This window comes from Hemiscyllium ocellatum, chromosome 37 (assembly GCF_020745735.1).
Source record: "Hemiscyllium ocellatum isolate sHemOce1 chromosome 37, sHemOce1.pat.X.cur, whole genome shotgun sequence".
NCBI lineage: Eukaryota > Metazoa > Chordata > Chondrichthyes > Orectolobiformes > Hemiscylliidae > Hemiscyllium > Hemiscyllium ocellatum.
This window is the reverse complement of record NC_083437.1, coordinates 34,807,140-34,825,775: the sequence shown is the minus strand read 5'-3', so window position 1 is coordinate 34,825,775 and position 18,636 is coordinate 34,807,140. Positions and strand designations below refer to the sequence as shown.

At 40.7% G+C, this 18,636-nt stretch overlaps 1 protein-coding gene across 2 annotated transcripts in view; it reads right to left on the bottom strand.

The window, feature by feature from the left end:
• The window catches only part of espn (espin), a 159,056-nt gene that overhangs the window by 47,065 nt on the left and 93,355 nt on the right, over nt 1-18,636 (bottom strand). For both annotated transcript variants that reach the window (XM_060852005.1, XM_060852004.1), the window contains exon 9: nt 12,622-12,886. In XM_060852005.1, the coding sequence (XP_060707988.1) occupies nt 12,622-12,886 (265 nt within the window). The remainder of the gene's footprint in view (nt 1-12,621; nt 12,887-18,636) is intronic.

The window sequence follows — 18,636 nt, the reverse complement described above, 5'->3', positions numbered from 1 at the left end:
GTCACATTGTACTCTGAGGTAACCTTCTTCACTTTCACTACGCCTCGAATTTTTGTGTCATCTGTATAACTCTTATGTTGACATCCAAATCATTTATATAAATGACAAAAAGCAGTGGACCCAGCATCAATCCCTGTGGTACACCATTGGTCATAGACCTCCAGTCTGAAAAACAACTCTCCACCACCACCCTCTGTCTTCTACTTTGGGGCAAGTTTTGTATTCAAATGGCTAGTTCTCCCTATATTCCATGTGATCTAACTTTACTAACCATGAGGAACCATGTCGAACACCTTAGTGAAATCCATATAGATCACATCCATCACTCTGCCCTCATCAATCCTCTTGGTTACTTCTTCAAGTAACTCAATCAAATTAGTGAGACATGATTTCCCACACACAAAGCCCTGTTGACTATCCCTAGTTAGTCCTTACTTTTCTGTCCCGCAGGTTCTTCCAACAATCTGTCCACCACCAATTTCAGGCTCACTGATCTATAGTTCCCTGGCTTTTCTTTACCACCTTTCTTAAATAGTGGCACCACATTAGCCAACTTCCAGTCTTCCGGCACTTCACCCACAGTTGTCGATGATACAAACATCTCAGTAATTGAAATGAGTGGTGTTTGCTCAGCCATTTCACAGTCAACCGTAGATCTCAAATCACATGTAGACTAGGTCAGGTAAGGATGGCAGATTTCCTTCACAAAAGGGCATTAGTGAACCAACTTTATTTTTAAAATCCATTGACAATGGTTTAATGGTTTGATTTCATTAATTGAATTTAACTTTAAATCAGTGAGAATGAACACCTGTTTTTAATGGTCTTGAACTGTTATTCCATAGCATTAGCCTAAACCTCAGAATTACTAGTCCAGTGTGTTATCACTACACAACCACACACCACCCAGTGGCTAAATTTATGAATTATCTAACTTGGCATGACTGAATCATCACTGATCTAGAGGAAAGCGTGAGAGATTGGAAGAAAGAGACATTATTTACATTGGAAACAAATAACAGCGGCACAGAAACACCAGGAGGCAGTAATGTATTGGCAAGGTCACTGGATGAGCAGTCTAGAATTCCAAGCCTCTGCTCTGGCAACATGTGTTCAAATGCTACCATGGCAGCATGTGAAATCTGAACGTAAACATTTAAAAAAGAACTGGAGTTAAAAAGCTAAGCCCCATCTGGTTTACTAATGTCCTTCACAGCGGAAACTTTGTTGTTCTTCTCCACAAGTGACTCTTGACCCATAGTAATGCCTTACCACATGACCCTGGTAATGTGAATGACTCTCAATTACCATTTGGGCAATAAATGGCAGCCTAACCAATGATACCCATGCCCTGTGATTATATAAAAGACAACACCGAATGCCTCTATGGAAGGCAAAGTGCCAAGCTTTCAGTGTGAAAATAAAAATGGCCTCTGAACAACAACTTATATTTAGTTAGCAGCTCTAATGTAAACATCACATGTGAGCAGGAACAATGTTTGACACTGAGCTACATAGGGAGATATTAGGTCAGTTGTCCAAATACTTTCTCTTAAGAGAGGAAAGTGAGCAGAAGACAGAGGAGTGTAGGGAGAGAATTCCAGAACTTAAGGCCTATACAATTAAAAGCACATAATGTGAAACAATTATAATTGGAAAACCACAAGAGGCCAGGGTTAGAACAACACAGATATCTTGGAGCTTCATGCAGCCGGAGGCGATTGCAGAGATGGGAGGGGCAAGGCTGCAGAGGGATTTGAAAACAAGGGTGAGAATTTTAAACTCAAGGTGCTGCTTGACTGGAAGCCAGAGTTAGTCAGCGAGCATGGGGTTGCTTGGGAAATAAGACTCGCTGCAAATTAAGTCATGGGCAGCAGTGCTGTGGGTAATCCATATGAAGGGAGACCAGCCAGGGGTGCTCTGATCTCCAGCATCTGCAGTCCTCACTTTCTCCTAGTGCACTGGAATAGTTGATTCTCAGGGTAACAAAGGCATGGATGGGAGCTTCAGCAGCAGATGAGCCAAGACGAGGGCAAAATTGAGTGACATTAAAAAGTGGAGGGGGCTCCTAACGGCATGAATATGAAGTGAGGTTCACCTCAGGATCAAAGACAACACGAAGGCTATAAAAAGCCTGGTTTATACAGATCTTTTCCTGCAAGAAGGACAGAGTCGGTAGGTAGGAAACAAAGTTAGGAATAAGAACAAAAGACAATAGCTTCAGTTGTCCCAACATTTAATTGGAAGCCATCTATTACTGGTTGTTCGATCAGTCTCTGCAGCAGAGAATTCGGCAGCAGTAGAGACAAGGTGAAGATGCAGAAGAGTTGTGTGCAGTGAACTTCTCTGTGAAAACTGACACTGTACTTTCAGATGCTGTTGGCAAGGGATGGCTTGTAACTGAGAAAGAGGAGGAGCGAAAGTGGTCTCTTGCAGACCCACTACAGAGCAGCAACAACTGACATTTCTATGGCATCTTTAACATCATAAACTGTTCCCAAGAAACTTCACAAAAACTTGTTACTGAACACATAAGAAGGTATGGGGACAGATAATCAAAAACTTGCTCAGAATGATCTTGAGGTGAAGAGGTTAGAGAGAGAATTCCAGCATGAGGCGAAGAACTCTAAGGGCTAGCAGCAATTTAACTGTTAGAATTAGAATGAGATCTTATTCCCTTTCTAGATATTTGAGAGTGTGCAGAAACACCAGTTATTCTAACAAAATGACTGTGTTTTTGTCCACCCTTTTGAAGAAATCTGAAGTTCCAAGTTTAGGCTTAAATTGAATCTTATTGGCACTGCGCAACCTAAGCAATTGAGACTCCAAAATGAATACTGCTTTGGCTGATCCCAGCGATTGACCTGTACAATCTCACAACTTGTGCATTTGACCCAATACTGTGCTGAAGTCACATCTAGGAGTGACTGTTTGAGCAGAAGTGGTGGGAGGTTAAATAGATGCAAAATTTCACTGAATTACTCACTTTGCCACATGGCAAACATGTTCACATTAAAAAAACCTGTCTTTTATACATCAAATGGAGGAATCATCATTTATGCATTTGCAATGCCATAGAACCAGAGGAATCCTTATCCCATTATTGGACAATAATGGACAGGATATGCTGTATTGGTATAAACTGTCCATCCAGGGTGAGAACTAGATGGGGTCAGAACAAGAACATGGATGATGAATTTCCCAGGAAAGTGATGTCTTTGCAATGCAGTCAGTACCACAAACCAAAAAAAGCTTACAATACTGAATGAGGGCCTTTATTCCATTCTGTACCTTTGCAAATACACTCCAAAATTCACTACACTGCCTAACACAAGCCCTGTAACCCTCTAATTATTCAATCATCTTGTTCTTTAAGCAATGCAACAGCTATTGTGATGCCTAAATACTAACCAAGGTAATAGATAAAAAATATAGTCTATAACATTAAAGTATTATAGATTATAACATAGACAATTATAACAGTCTATAACTCAACCACACTTTGTTGTGAAATATTCCAAACTCCAATGACTGTCAACGAAAATATATTTTCCCTAAACTCTCCCCTCAATCTCCTATAAACAATTTTGAGTAGATGACTGCTCAGCAATTGCTTCCTAAAACTCCTACTGGAATCCAAAGGTTTATACTTTCAAATACATAATTACGCAAAGCCCAACAGAAGAAGTCTTTGTGACTGATTTATAAAGCTGCAATACATAAGCATATTGTTTAACTTTTTACCTTAATATTATCTGAATTTAAATTTAGACTTGGAACAAAAGTAAGAATGGCTACAAAAAGAGAACTTGTGATGAAAACATTGCTTATACCCACTTAAAAATAAAGATTATGCTGTATCAACAGTGAACATATCACAACATGTAACAGTGATTAGAGCACTTCTTAAATACCTGATCACAGAACAAGCTAAAAACTAATCTGCAAACTAAAGGCCTTTTATACAGCAGTTGCATTGCGGCTACTTAGCGAGACAACTGAAACAATACAGTGAAAACCTGAGAAGATCAGAATAAAAAATAAAGTCTGAATTGATACCCACCCACCTTTGGTTCAACAGGAGACCGGAACAATTTGCTTTAGCTCGGCGTTTCTTCGTATTCAGGTGGTGTGGTCTCACCCAGTTTTCACTGCCTTACCGCGGACTAACTAGATTGTGGGTACGACTATGATCAAGTTACTTACCCTTAATTAGCTTCAGTCCTTTGCCTCCTGGATGGAGAGGTACATTAAGAGAGAAGTAGGCATGGCAAGGGATTTGCCAGTCCCGTGCGCACCGACCATTGACAGAAATGTTACGCAATCGGAAATCACGTGACAAGAAGGTATGAGATACCGTGATCCAAGCAATAATGACACAGGGGAGCATTGTTTGTCAGTACAGTATAGGGAGATCAGGCAGGAGGAATGGAACAACAACAGAGAGACACAAAAGAGACAGCAGAAAGAGAAAAAAAAGAAAGGCTGTTAGCCAGATCAAAGACACAAAAAGACCGTAATAACAATTATCAAAATGATTCTGGAAATTCTGAAAAGAAGGGGAGGCTGTTAATTAAATAGCATTTTAGGCTTCAAACTATTTAGCCAGAAAGCAACCTTCATGTAACTTTGCAATTCCACCTTATCCTAACCTGCTGTGACAATTTGCCACTGTTGCCATGGAAATTCAACGCTCAATGTTTCCACTCCGTTAACTGATATCGATTCGACCAGTCACGGGCTGTGGTTCCAGAGCTAATCTCATAGGGTCTGTCCCAGTGTCTGCAATGTTCCAATTCTGCTCTGGCCAGCATGTATTTTCTTAATTAAAGACTGACTGGACTGAAAGCTGGACAATCTTGCACAACGCGCTCAAAGCAGCTGTTGCTTAATGGGCTGCACATGTAAAGGCTTGGTTGGTTTACTCATGTCCTTTACCGGAAGAGGTTTGTTGCCTTTGTATGATTATAAACACAACATGACATGGGTATCTCTTAAGTGCCTCTGAAGTGGACTGGCGCCTCACCCAATCATTTCAAAATAGGTTTGAATGATTTTGAAAGAAAGCCAACCACCCACCTCAACTGACCAACTCTCCTGAGAAACAAAGGATGGACAACTAATGTTGGCCTTGCTAGCATTGTCCAGAAGTTGAGAATGAGCTTGAAAATAACCTTTGTTATAAAGTCCAAATTAATTGTATACAATGAGATGTCTTTAATACAGCAGTAAATGCAAGCAAATGTTTCATGCAATATTAACACAACAGAACACACCTGCAATATTAACGCATCTTTGCCTTGCACATTGCAGACGCACATGCTGTGTGTGTCCTGCATTTTCTTAGATTAGATTACTTACAGTGTGGAAACAGGCCCTTCGGCCCAACAAGTCCACACCGACCCGCCGAAGCGAAACCCACCCATACCCCTACATTTATCCCTTACCTAACACTACGGGCAATTTAGCATGGCCAATTCACCTGACCCGCACATCTTTGGAGTGTGGGAGGAAACCGGAGCACCCGGAGGAAACCCACGCAGACACGGGGAGAACGTGCAAACTCCACACAGTCAGTCGCCTGAGTCGGGAATTGAACCCGGGTCTCTAGCGCTGTGAGGCAGCAGTGCTAACCACTGTGCCACCGTGCTGTTTATTACAGACGTCCAGCGTTTGCTTCCATTTTAAAAATCACAGTACAGTTTGTTCTGACAAGAGCCGTTCTTCACTTCTGACAGAATAGCATTTTACATCTTGGTAAAACACTGTGAATTATACATTATAAGCTCAGTGAACTCCTGTTGCAAAACCACAATTGACAGGAGCTGAAGTCGCACTTGGGCCTATTACGCCCTTGATGAATTGGCCTTGATGTTAGAAGAAAGAATATGAATCTAAATAGCATCTTTCATAACCTTCAAATGTTCCACACCACATTATGACCTATTAAATGATTTTGAGTTGAACGAAATGTGACAGCCAACTTGTGCATGTCAAACTGCCATATACTGCAATGATCAGACTTAGAAATTAAAGTTAAGGGAAATACTTAAATCCTGAATGGTTTCCTTCCTGTACTTCAAATAGGGCCTTGTGGTCTGTTAAATTCACCCACTGCTGAGTAAACAGCGGCAACACAATCAGTTGTAGTAACCTTGAGGTGAAAATTGGGAAAGCCTCAGGGTTGCGATACTTCTGTGTTCACTGATATATCATAAGGCACAACCGAGATTAGCTGAAATACCCTTCCTGACAAGAAAATATCGCTTCATTAATGTCTTGTACAACTGTAAAATGATGTCCCAATGCTTGTACTCAATGGTCTGACCTGGTCGTGTCAGACCAAAGGGCCTTTTTCCATGCTGTATACCTCTATGAACCTAATGTTGCCTTGATTTCTTGAACATCATTTTTGCAACCTTATTATCGTAATAAATTATTTATTGGTTTTCCAATTGATATTCTTTTCAGCTGAAGATATTCTTTCAAAAATAAAGAAAGGGATCAAAGGAAAGAAACAAAATGTATTTTGATAGAACTTTATCATATTATTCAGAAGTACTGGAAAGTAATTAATCAAAAACTATGAGCTCTCTTTACTATTGTTATATCAGTAAATAAATGTAAGTACTATTCTCAATCCCACAATTGTTTCAAGATTAAATTAAGTATATTTTAACGATTCAATTTTTCCAATGTTCAAACTTGTCAAACATTATTTCAAAGGTTTATTATCACTTTGCACAATGTTGGCTTAAAACATCATGCTGTGCAGTGTTGGGATCTGAGTTTAATATACACCCTCAAAATTTATTAGGGCTATCTTTTCCTTACGTATCCAGTCCTGGCCTCTCACTACTGTTTAGCAACACGCATTATTATAATGTTATGTGTAAGTGACTTTGCATAAATAACAGTAGTTAACAGAAGGTGGGTCATTCAAACTGGTCTACAGGCACCTATTCAAGATGGTCACCTTGAATGATCAACTTACTTCAATTAGGTTATCATGGCAGAGTGGTGGAGCTGAACCAGATATAGTGAGGAACACAGAATGTAATGGAGAGTTGCCCTGGGTTTCACATTTGAATTCTTTAGGTACAGTTTAGTGTGGTGCTAGTGGAGATCTGGTTTATTGCCCACGGTATTGCATAGGGAATAAAATCAAAGCCACAAAGAAAATAAAGCTGTTTTTGAAAGGCCCTCAGACATAAGGTTAAAATAAGTAAAAGTCATTTCATGGTTCTATTTATAAATAATAATGTCATTTTACTGATTTTCCATAGCATTGCAACGACATTACAAATAGCGTGAAGGGCACCTTGTTTCATTCAGTCTAAATTTTTATTTCCTTTGAGATTTGGTATTCTTGTACTCCTGCCTTGATCAGAGCAAGATGAAAGGTTTCAATGGCATGTCTCTTTTTTCAGCAACTCTCAAATTAATTGATAGTGCATCAAGAGAAAACATACAATGGATCAATTGCTAATTAACCTAGTGGGAGTTTGATAATTCTTTCACAATTTGAGGTACAAACAATAATGTGTTTTGTTCATCAACGCAAGATTACCAATCTACTATTCAGCTGCACATATTATACTTCCACACTTACACTTCCAATTTTTTTCTGATGAAGGGCTTTTGCCCGAAATGTCGATTTTCCTGCTCTGTGGGTGCTACCTGACCTGTATTTTTTCAGAACCACATTCTCGACTCTAATCTCCAGCATCTGCAGTCCTCACTTTCTCCTATACTTCCACACCAGCCTGTGTGCACACAGGCATCAGTTATTCTTCTACTTCTGTTTCTGTGTGCATCCAAATACCTCAGACATCCAAATAGCCAAAGCAACACATGGAAGCCTGAGACAATTGTTGAGTAAACTCTCTGTCCAATCTTTCATGAATAAGTTTCCACAGACTGGGGCAAAATACCTATCCAAAGTCATGCCTAGGATGTGGACATAATATTTATTACTGAATTCAAAGTCTTTTTGCCTAAGACCAAGTGTTGGAACGGAATTATTGCATCATTCAGACCTTTCAGTTTGGGGAAATTTATTAAAGATATTTTGAACATCTGTCTGTTTCTATGGGTTTGATTTTAATCTTTGAGGTGGTATTGGGGAAATATCCCACCTCACAGCTCTTGCATCAGTGATTCTCAGGTGAGATTTCATGCTGGTGAAGGGGAGTGTGAGGTATGAGTTAAGCTGAGGCAGAATTTAGAAACAACTACAGGGACTGCCAGATGCTGGCTTTTTTTAAAGTCTGCTGTGGACCTTTGTCCCAATTACAACAAAACAATAAGGACCCTTAGCCCTCAACCCCATATTCCAAGCCAATCCAATCAACTGCTGTAGCCCCTCTTATATTCCAGGTTATGCTAAGTCCCACCCAGACTGTATATCTAAGGGAGAGAGTGATGGCCCAGTCATACTACCACTGGGCTATTAATCCACAAACTCTGGTTATGTTCTGGGGGCTTGGGTTCAAATCCCACCATGGCAGATGGTTAAATTTGATTTTTTAAAAATCTGAAATTAACAATCTAATGTTGCTGATTGTTAAAAAGAAACGCTCTAGTTCACCAGTGTGAGGGCAAACTGACAAACATGTCGCAGTGAGGGGATAGGCAACAGGTTTGGGGGCCGAACACTAAGATCAGGGCAAAACCTTACAACTCACGTCTATTCTAATGCTGCCTTCTGCCAGTTTGAATCCTTCCCAATCACCCACAGGCTGACCTGGAATCTCAGAGAAATGTATCCTGGCAAGGACTGATCTGGGATCTGGGGCAAAAGGCCAAGTTAAATTACAAGTTCTGGAAAATCCAGGATGATTGGTCACACTGTCTCAAGGTCTCCAAGATTCTAAAAATAATGCTATATTTCTGTACAGATCTTCAACATCCATTGTAACGATGTAACATTGAGGCGTTAAGGTTAGGACATCGGTCAGCATTGTCCAGCTTCTTTAATTGATTCATTTACAGGATGTGGGTGTCACTGGCTAGGCCAGCATTCATTGCCCATCCCTAATTGCCCAGAGGACTGTTGCGAGCCAACCACATTGTTGTGGGCCTGCAGACTAGACCAAGTAAGGACAGCAGTTTCCTTCCTTAAAGGACATTAGTGAACCAGATAGGCTTTTCCTGACAACCATCAATGGTTTCATGCTCATCATTAAATTCTTAATTCCAGATTTATATTTATTGAATTCAATTTCCACCATCCACCATGGTTGGATTCAAAACCAGGTCCTGAGAATGTTACCTGGGTATCTGGATCAATAGCTGAAAAATGTGTTGCTGGAAAAGCGCAGCAAGTCAGGCAGCATCAAAGGAGCAGGAGAATCGACGTTTCGGGCATATGCCCTTCTTCAGGAATGAGGAGGGTGTGCCAAGCAGGCTAAGATTTCTCTGGATCAATAGTCTAGCAATAATACAACTGGTCGATTGTAGTTGACAAGGCTCTCAGCTAGGTCTGACCCACCTCCCACTCTTCAACCCCCCTCCACTCTCCTCCCTCCCACAACAGCGATTGGGTCCCCCTTTGGAAATGCATTGTGTACAGCATCACTGCAAGAGAACACACAGCGAAGTACCTGCCACATGCTTTGTCAGTGAAATGCTACTAATAAGACAGCTCCCACCACACACAAGGAGTTCAACCTGCCATGCAATAACAGAATTGAAAACAAAGAAAAAGGAAGTTTTTTCCAGTTGCGATTGCAGATGCACACTATAATCACCCAACATCCAGATGACAATGTTCAGACACAGAAAGCAGCAGCATGTACCATTTCTTTAAGTATATTCAAGTATATTCAAACATGTTCTCACAAGATAGTCCCCTCCGACACAACTGACTTGGTTCAGTATTACCACAGAATGAGTTCTCCTCTTTATTTATTGTTCAGAAGATTTTTGTTTTCCATGGAACCACAACATTATGCACTACTGAGTGCACAAATCTGATAAATCTCAGAAATCACTCTGAAAAACCTTGGTAAAAAAACACATTTTCAGTGTCAGGATATATTTGCATCAGAGACCTGTCCAGTCAGTCTGTTGCTTCAGGTTATATGCTGTTGTGTTTATACGCATCAGCAAATTTGGGTTTATTTTCACTTCTGTGTTAACAGAATAACTTTTTGTTTGGTAGCAAGAGCAGACTAAATGGAGGAAACATCTATGAAAAGCTTTTCTGTGAATCACAAATTCAGCTTTTATAAAATTGCTTATCAACCATTGTTATGGGATGTCAGATAAGATCTTGTGTACTCACATCATAAAGCAATAGCATACCATTCTAAAGTGATATTCAATACGCAAAGGGAAATATTTACTTTCCTAATATAAGAACATATTAAAGGCTGATAGTGACTCATTAACAAATGAAAAGGGCACGATGAGTTTTTGTTTACTTGCTTTCTGCAGCTTGACAATCCTGTTCCCAACATGTTGCATTAGCTTGCATTTTCACTTCATGCTGACCCACCAAGGTCACACAATTATTTAGAGGTATAATTTTCAGAGACCGTATTGATAGTTTGCAGCCCCACCAGCTGCCTGAATTGATCGTAAAGTGGGCTCTTCAACCTTGTGGTGGCATTATCTCCTTTATCCCACACAATGACAATGATACTTGCTTCATCTCTCAAATTACCCCATGCATTGTGATGAAGGCCATGCATCTATTATGAATCAGTGTTGCCATATCAGAATAGCCAGAATTGAACAAGTCAGCAGTCTTAGCTTGAACCCGCCTCCATCTTGAACTCCGATTTTAACAAACAAATCTCCAAGAATAGTTTCAGTAATGCAGCTACAGGTTTGAATGTTAGATAATGGCTTCATGATTTGTTCTCTGAATGTTGCAAAGATCAACGTGGATTGGCTTCTGGATCAACTCTTTAACTCTGATGCAACCAAAATGTTGAGAAAAGGGTGAATTTTCTAAATCTGTGTCAGCAGTGTACATCTGACAGTTACAGGCTGTGCACCTCAGGTTCCTCAGAACACCAGTGTCTTATCACTGATATGGACACCCAATATTTAGACTTTACCCCAGTTAGCAGACATAAGTAGATGAGTTTGGCATTATCATGCACTGTTGAAGGAATCTATTCTTCCCAAAGCTCAGCACTAGATTGATGGCACTTGGCCTTCTTCAGTGTTACGGGCAAGGTGTGACCTTCATACTGCTCTAACTTGAGAGTCTCCACACAAAGATTCCACTTACATTTATCTAAAGCGTCTTCCACAACTTCACGGCATCCCAAAGCTCTTTACAGGGAATTAAGTATTGTGTTATCATAGTTGCAATGTATAAAATCCAGCAAAACAAATTTGCACATTGCAAATTCCATAATCACAATGTGATAACAATGTATTTTCTTTTTTCTAAGTGGTGTCAGTTGAGGGATAAATATTCCTCAGGAGCCCAGAGGGAATTTCCTCCTCTTCTTTGAAACAGCCCGAAGAAAAATGTTAAGGTCCACAGTGTAGGGCATACCTCAGCTAGAAGATCACAAAGCCAACAATCCCCATTCTCTCAATAATGCTGGAATCAAGCCAGACTTTGAAATGGCCCTTGAACCTACAAGTTTCTGGATCAAAAGTAAAAGCCATTTGAATCTGCTCTTAGAAACAGGGAAGTGGAATGCTGCCTTATGAACATGTTCTTCAGGAATATTTATGGATTATATACTTTTTAAATACAATATTATTGACCATAATCAGAACAGCAAGTGGTCTCTTCAGAATAAAATAAGAATATCAAAAAGGATTACCTGAAGCAAGTATTGATCAAAAAATTCTTTCCAAGTTTCTAGTGGTGGTAAGACAGATAACCCAGACACAAGAAAACATGGAATCCTAATGAGATCTACTCAGCTTAAACACTTAAGAGGAAAATTTCACTTGTGCTGCCTAATTTCTGTTTATATCCAAATAATAGGTCTGAGTTTTATCTTTCCTTCAAATTAAGTTAAATCTTCACCAGTAAAACTGGCTGCTAAGCGAATCTTTACACTTTTTTTCCTTTAAACAATCCAATTTACAAGCAGTTAGCATGCTTAACTCCACTCATTTCAAAACCAGGCACAAATCAATACCAAGGGTAGAATTTTCTAGGCTCGCAGGAGCCACAGAATGAGTGGGAAGGTTTGGAAATTGAGGTGGGTGGTCTTTGTGTCAGATACCAATCCCCTCCCATCTCCATCAAGCAAAGTCTGGGTAGAAAGGGCCATTATCAACTTTTTCTCAACTGAAGGCCCTCAATGGTCAATTAATGGCTTCCCTCATAAAGAATCCACATCATATTTCAACTGCTCCATTTGGTAGTAAGTATCCCATTCTAAATCAATCTCTAAGTAAGGCAGTGTCTTCTGATTCTTTTAAATGCATCAATTAGTGACTATCTTATTTTTTACAACCCCTTGGCTGCGGACTCCTGCAGTTCTGGAAATATCTTCTTTAATTCCACCCTTTCAAAACCCTTCATAGTTTTAAAAACCACTATTAGATTATTTCCCTTCCCCCAGCCATTTCTTTCACAAAAATCTGTGTAAAATGGTTAAAGGAATTTGAGAAACCATAATAAATTTGAATACTTACTTGCCGCAGATGATGAAGGTCGTCGCTGTTGGTTGCTGGGCTGTGAGGGTGGAGGTGGGGGTGGAGGTGGGGGTGGTGTTCCTGTGGATGGCAAAGGAGGTGGGGGTGGTGTCCCTGTGGATGGCAAAGGAGGGGGAGGCGGAGGAGCAAGGACTGACCCAGTTTCAGGGAGTGGGGGAGGAGGTGGAGGAGCAGGTATGTCATTGGTGGTTTGCTTTCCTGGTACACTTCCATTCCTCAGTCCCTCCTGAGATACAAGAGAGCCCTAGTGAAAATAATTGGCAATTGGTGATTAAAAATACAGGTTACCATTGACATATGTAACAATTTGTACTTTAGACCCATTACTATTGTCATGGACGATTCCAGACTCCAAGATTTAATCCATTTATAAAAAGTAGTGATCACAAATTGTAATCTCCCAAAGCAGGAGATAGTCACTATAGTGGGGCACTATTTCACCGGAAAAAGACAGCAAATAGGAGGAAGAGTAGGTCACTTAGCTCTTTGAGACTACTCCACCAATCAACATGATCATGGCTGATCATTCGACTCAGCCACCTGTTCCCACTTTCTCCTTACATCCTTTGATCCCTTTCACCCCATGAACAATATCTAACTCCTTCTTGAAATCATCATTATTTTGACCTCAACCACGTTTTGCGACACTGAATAGCACAGACTCATCACTCTGAGTAGAGCGATTTCTCCTCCTCTCAGTCCTAAATCAATTACCCTTTGTTCTTAAATCTAATTATATTAGAGGCAGTTCAGAGTAGGTTTACTAGATTGATGATTTTTTTTATTGTTCATTCAAGGGATGTGTGTATCACTGGCTGGGCCAGCATTTCATATCCATCCCCAATTGTTAATAGTCAACCATATTGCTGTGGGTCTTGAGTCACATGTAGGCCAGACCAGGCAGCTCCTTAAAAGGACATTAGTGAAGCGAAAGGGTTTTCCAACAATTGACAATGGTTTCATGGTCATCATTAGGTTCTTAATTTCAGACTTATTTCTACTGAATTCAAATTCTGCCATGGATTCAAACCTCTGTCCCCAAAATATTACCAGGGTTCTCTGGATTAATAGTTGTTGTTGTGTCACCATAGTCTGCTCTCTCATTAAAGAGAAGCAACTGGTGGTGAGTTAACCTGAGGGCCACCAGCTCTCAGGCAAGGGAAGACGTTGAGAAGGAGAGTCCTTCATAGTAACTCAAACTAGTGATGAAAGTTGAACTTACACTGTTGGCATCACACTGGTCTGTAAACCAGCAATCCGGCCACCTGAGCTAAACCGATTCTCATTAATAGTCTAATGATAATACCAAAGGCCATTGCCTCCCTTTGAGGAAAGGTTAGTTACACTGGACTTGTTTTCACTGAGATTTAGAAGAATGAGGGTGATGTGATTGAAGTATTTAAAAAAGAATGAAACTTAACAATAACTTGGCATTGACTAAGACACTGGAAAAGACAACAGCAAACTCAGTCCTGTTGACCCCACAAAGTCTGTTCATCTACATCTGGGGCTTGTGCCAAACTAGAAGAGCTGTCTCACAGACCAGTCAAGTGACTGCCTGACATTGATGTACTCATGGAATCACACCTTACACACAATGTCCCAGACAATGCCCTCAACATTCTGGTTATCTCCTTTTCCACCAGGACAGCTGGAAGGTGTACATTTGGGAGGAGGTTGCCCTGGGAGTTCTCAACAGTGACTCTGGACCACATGAAATCTCACATCAGATCAAACATAGGGAAGGAAAACTCCTCCTGTTCAAACATAATACCCCCATCCCCTTGGCCAATGAATCAGTACTCATCTGTGTTGAACACAGAAGGACATAGAACGTACTGTGAGTGTCCATCACCATTTGTTGTCAGCAGCAGCACTGATCGAGCTGGTCGGGTCCTCAAGGATATGGCTGCTAGACCGAGTCTGCAGCAGGTGGTGAGGGAACCAACAATAGGGAAAAATATACTTGATCTCATCCTCACCACTGTACCTGCTGCAGATGCATCTACCCATGAAGAGTGACCACCATACGGAACTTATGGAGACAAAGTCCCGTCTTCACACTGAGAATTGTGTTGTATGGCACTATCAGCCTGCTAAGTGGGACAGATTTCAAACAATAAAGGGCCATCAACAAAACTGTACTTCACCACCATCTGTAAGATTATGGTCTAGTATATCAATATTAGCTCAGGACATTGTGAAAAGCTAGGGAAGAAATTGCGGGGTGTATGGCAGAGATACATTTGCATCCTCTTCAGCCACAGGTAAGGTGTTGGAGGACTGGAGGGTGGCTAATGTTGTACCTTTATTTAAGAAATGCTGCAAGGCAACATCAGGGAACTATAGATGGTGAGTCTGTCATCATGGTGGTAAGTTGTTGGAGGAGATTTTGAGAGACAGAAATTACATGCATTTGGAAAGGCAGGGACTGATTTGGGATAGTCAGCATGAAAATCATGTCTCACTAACTTGATTTGAGTTTTTTTTTTACTTTTTTTTAGGATGTGACCAAGAAGATTGATAAGAGCAGAGTGGTAGACACTGTCTACATGGACTTTAGCAAGGCCTTTGACACAGTTCAGCATGGTAGACTGGTTAGTAAAGCTGAATCACATGGGATCCAGATAGAGTTGGCCAACTGCATACAAAATTGGCTTGACTGTAGGAGATAGAAGGTGGAGGCAAGGTTTGTATTTTGGATTGGAAGCCTGTGATCAGCGGTGTTCACCTGGAATCAGTGCTGGGTTCACTGTTGTTTGTCATTTATATAAAATGATTTGGATAAGAATATCAGCAACATGGTTAGCAAATTTGCGGATGACACCAAAATGAGTGGTATAGTGGACAATGAAGAAGGTTATCTAAAAGTACAGCAAGCCAACTGACTGAGGAGTGGCAGATGGAATTTAATTTAGATAAAAGCAAGGCGCTACATTTTGATAAGATAGTCGAGGGCAAGACTTATGCAGTCAATGGTTGGACTCTTGGATGTGTTGGCAAACAGAGTGACCTGGGAGTTCAGGTACATAGTTTCTTGAAAGTGGCATCACAGGTAGACACGGTGGTTAAGAAGGCATTTGGCATGCTTGCCTTCAATGGTCAGAGCATTGAGTACAGGAGTTAGGATATCATGTTGTGGCTGCACAGGATGTTAGTGAGGCTACATTTTGAAGTACTGCGTCCAATTTTGGTCACCCTGCTATCAGAAGGATCTTATTAAATTGGAGAGGATTCAGAAAAGATTTACAAGGATGTTACTGAGACTGGAAGGTTTGATTTATAAGGAGAGGAAGGGCACTCTCACACTATTTTTTTCCCCTCGAACGTCAAAAGTTGAAGGTTGACTTTATAGAGGTTTATAAAATCATGAGGGGTATAGACAAGGCGATTAGCAAAGCTCTATTCCCAATAGTAGGGGAGTTCAAAACGAGAGGGCATAGACTTAAGGTGAGATGAGAAGGAGTTAAAAGGGAGCTGAGAGGCAACATTTTCATGCAGAGGGTGGTTCGTAACTGGAATGAACTGCTAGAGGAAGTCGTAGATGCTGATACAGTTACGACATTTAAAAGACATTTGAACAGCTACATGAACAGAAAAAGTTCAGAGAGATATGGGTCAAATACAGACAAATGGGATGAGTTTAGTTTAGGAAACCTGGTCAGCTTGGATGAGTTGGACTGAAAGATCTGTTTCTGTGCTGCATGACAATGACACTATATTCCCCCATTCAATCATTACCATCAAGTCAGGGAATCACCCCTGGTTCAAAGGAGAGTGTATGAGGGAGTGCCAGGAGCAGCACTGAGAAAATGAAGTGTCAACCTGGTGAAGCTACCAAACGGGACTACTTGCATACCAAATAGCATAAGCAGTAACTGACAGACAGAGCTAAGCGATCAACAAACCAGATCGAAGCTCTGCAGTCCTGTCATATCCAATCATGAACAGTGGTGGACAATTAAACAGGAGGAGTCTCCACTAATATGCCCATCCTCAATGTGGGGGAGATCAGTATGTCAGTGGGAAAAGACAAGGCTGGAGCATTTACAACAATCTTCAACAAGCAATGCTGACTGGAAGATCCATCTTGGCCTCATCTAGGGGTCCCCAGCATCACATGTACCAGTCTTCAGCCAATTTGTTTCAGTCCACGAGATGTTACAAAGCCACCAGAGGCACAAGATACTGTAAAGGCTATGGGCCCTGACAACATTCTGGCAATAGTGCTGAAGACTTGTGCTCCAGAACTACTGTGTTCCCTCGCAAAGCTGTAGCTGCAACACTGACGTCTACCTGACAATACGCAAAATTATCCATATGTTAAAAAAAAGGACAACTTGGTCAATTACAGCCTAGTCAGAATCATCAGGAAAGTTAAGGAAGGTGTCACCAATATTACTGTTGAGCAGCACTTACTTAGCGACAATCACCTGATGCCTAACTTGGGGTCCACCTGGGCCACTCACCTCCTTACTTCATTAATGGCCTTGCTTCAAACATGGACAAAAGGGCTGAATTCCAAAGTTGAAGTGAGAGCCCTTGAAACCGGGGTACATTTGACAGAGTGTGGCATCAAGGAGCCCAGCAAAATTGGAGTCAATTCAAATCAGAGGGAAAACTCTGCAAAATTGTTGAAGATCAGTTATCTAAGCTCCAGGACACCTTCAGTTCTCCAGAGAAATGTCCTAGGTCCAACCATTGTCAACTGCTTCATCAATGACCTTCTTTCAGCATAAGGTTAGGTGTGGAGATGTTCTCTGATGATTGCACAATGTTCAGCACCATTCACTCAATGTGGAAGTTATGTTTCCTCATATGAATTAGTCCAGAACTAGGGGCAGTGCTTTAAAATTAGGGATCGCCTTTTTAGGACAGAGATGAGGAGAATTTTATTTTCTCAAGGGATTGTGAAACTTTGCAAATGTCTCCCTGAAGAGATGTTGAAAGCAAAGTAATTGAATATTTTTAAAGCAGAGGTCAGTAGGTTCTTGTTAGGCAAGGGAATCAAATGTAATGATGGCAGGTTGGAAATATGGAGTTTGAATTACAACCAGATCAATGATGTTACGGAGTGGCCAGGCAGAATCGAGGGGCTGAATGGCCCATTTCTGCTCTTTCTTCATCCTCTTATCTCATTTAAATTTCCGGGTTTCTACTGTGAAAATAAAGCCTACATTTTATAAGTATATGATAATGATCACCCGAGTAAGGTTGGCAAAATACTTGCTAAAGAGATTTTCACAGGGAGTGAAATTTTGCACTTGGATCATCTCAAAGTATTTTATCTCCTAGGCCGGAAATATGATTGTAGTCACTGATGTAATATACAGGAATGCAACACCCATTAATGCACAGCAAGATCCCAGAATCAGAAATAAGTTAACAAACTCGATAATCTATTTTTAGTGAAGTTGATTGAGCAATAAATTGCAAATGTTGAGGGTGTAAGTTTGCTCGCTGAGCTGTAGGTTTGATATCTTGACGTTTCATTAACTGGCTAGGTAACATCATCAGTGGCGACCTCCATGTGAACTCAAGCTGTTGTCTCCTGCTTTCGATTTATACCTTTCTCCTGGATGGGGTACCTAGGGTTTGTGGTGATGTCATTTCCTGTTCGTTTTCCGAGGGGTTGATAGATGGCATCTAGATCTATGTGCTTGTTTATGGCATTGTGGTTGGACTGCCAGGCCTCTAGGAATTCTCTGGCATGTCTTTGCTTAGCATGTCCCAGGATAGATGTGTTATCCCAGTCGAAATGGTGTTTTTTTTTCATCCGTGTGTAGGGCTATGAGGACTATGCAAATATTGAATCACATGACTTTACCATTGATATTTTGTGGAAACATCTTCTCCACGTCTACTCTATCCAGGCCTCAGTATTCTGGAAGTTTCAATAAGTCACTCCAATCATTTTAGTTTCAAAACATAATGAAAATGTTATTATTTAAATTACATACAGATTGATCTAAATCTGATGAATTACAAAAATGC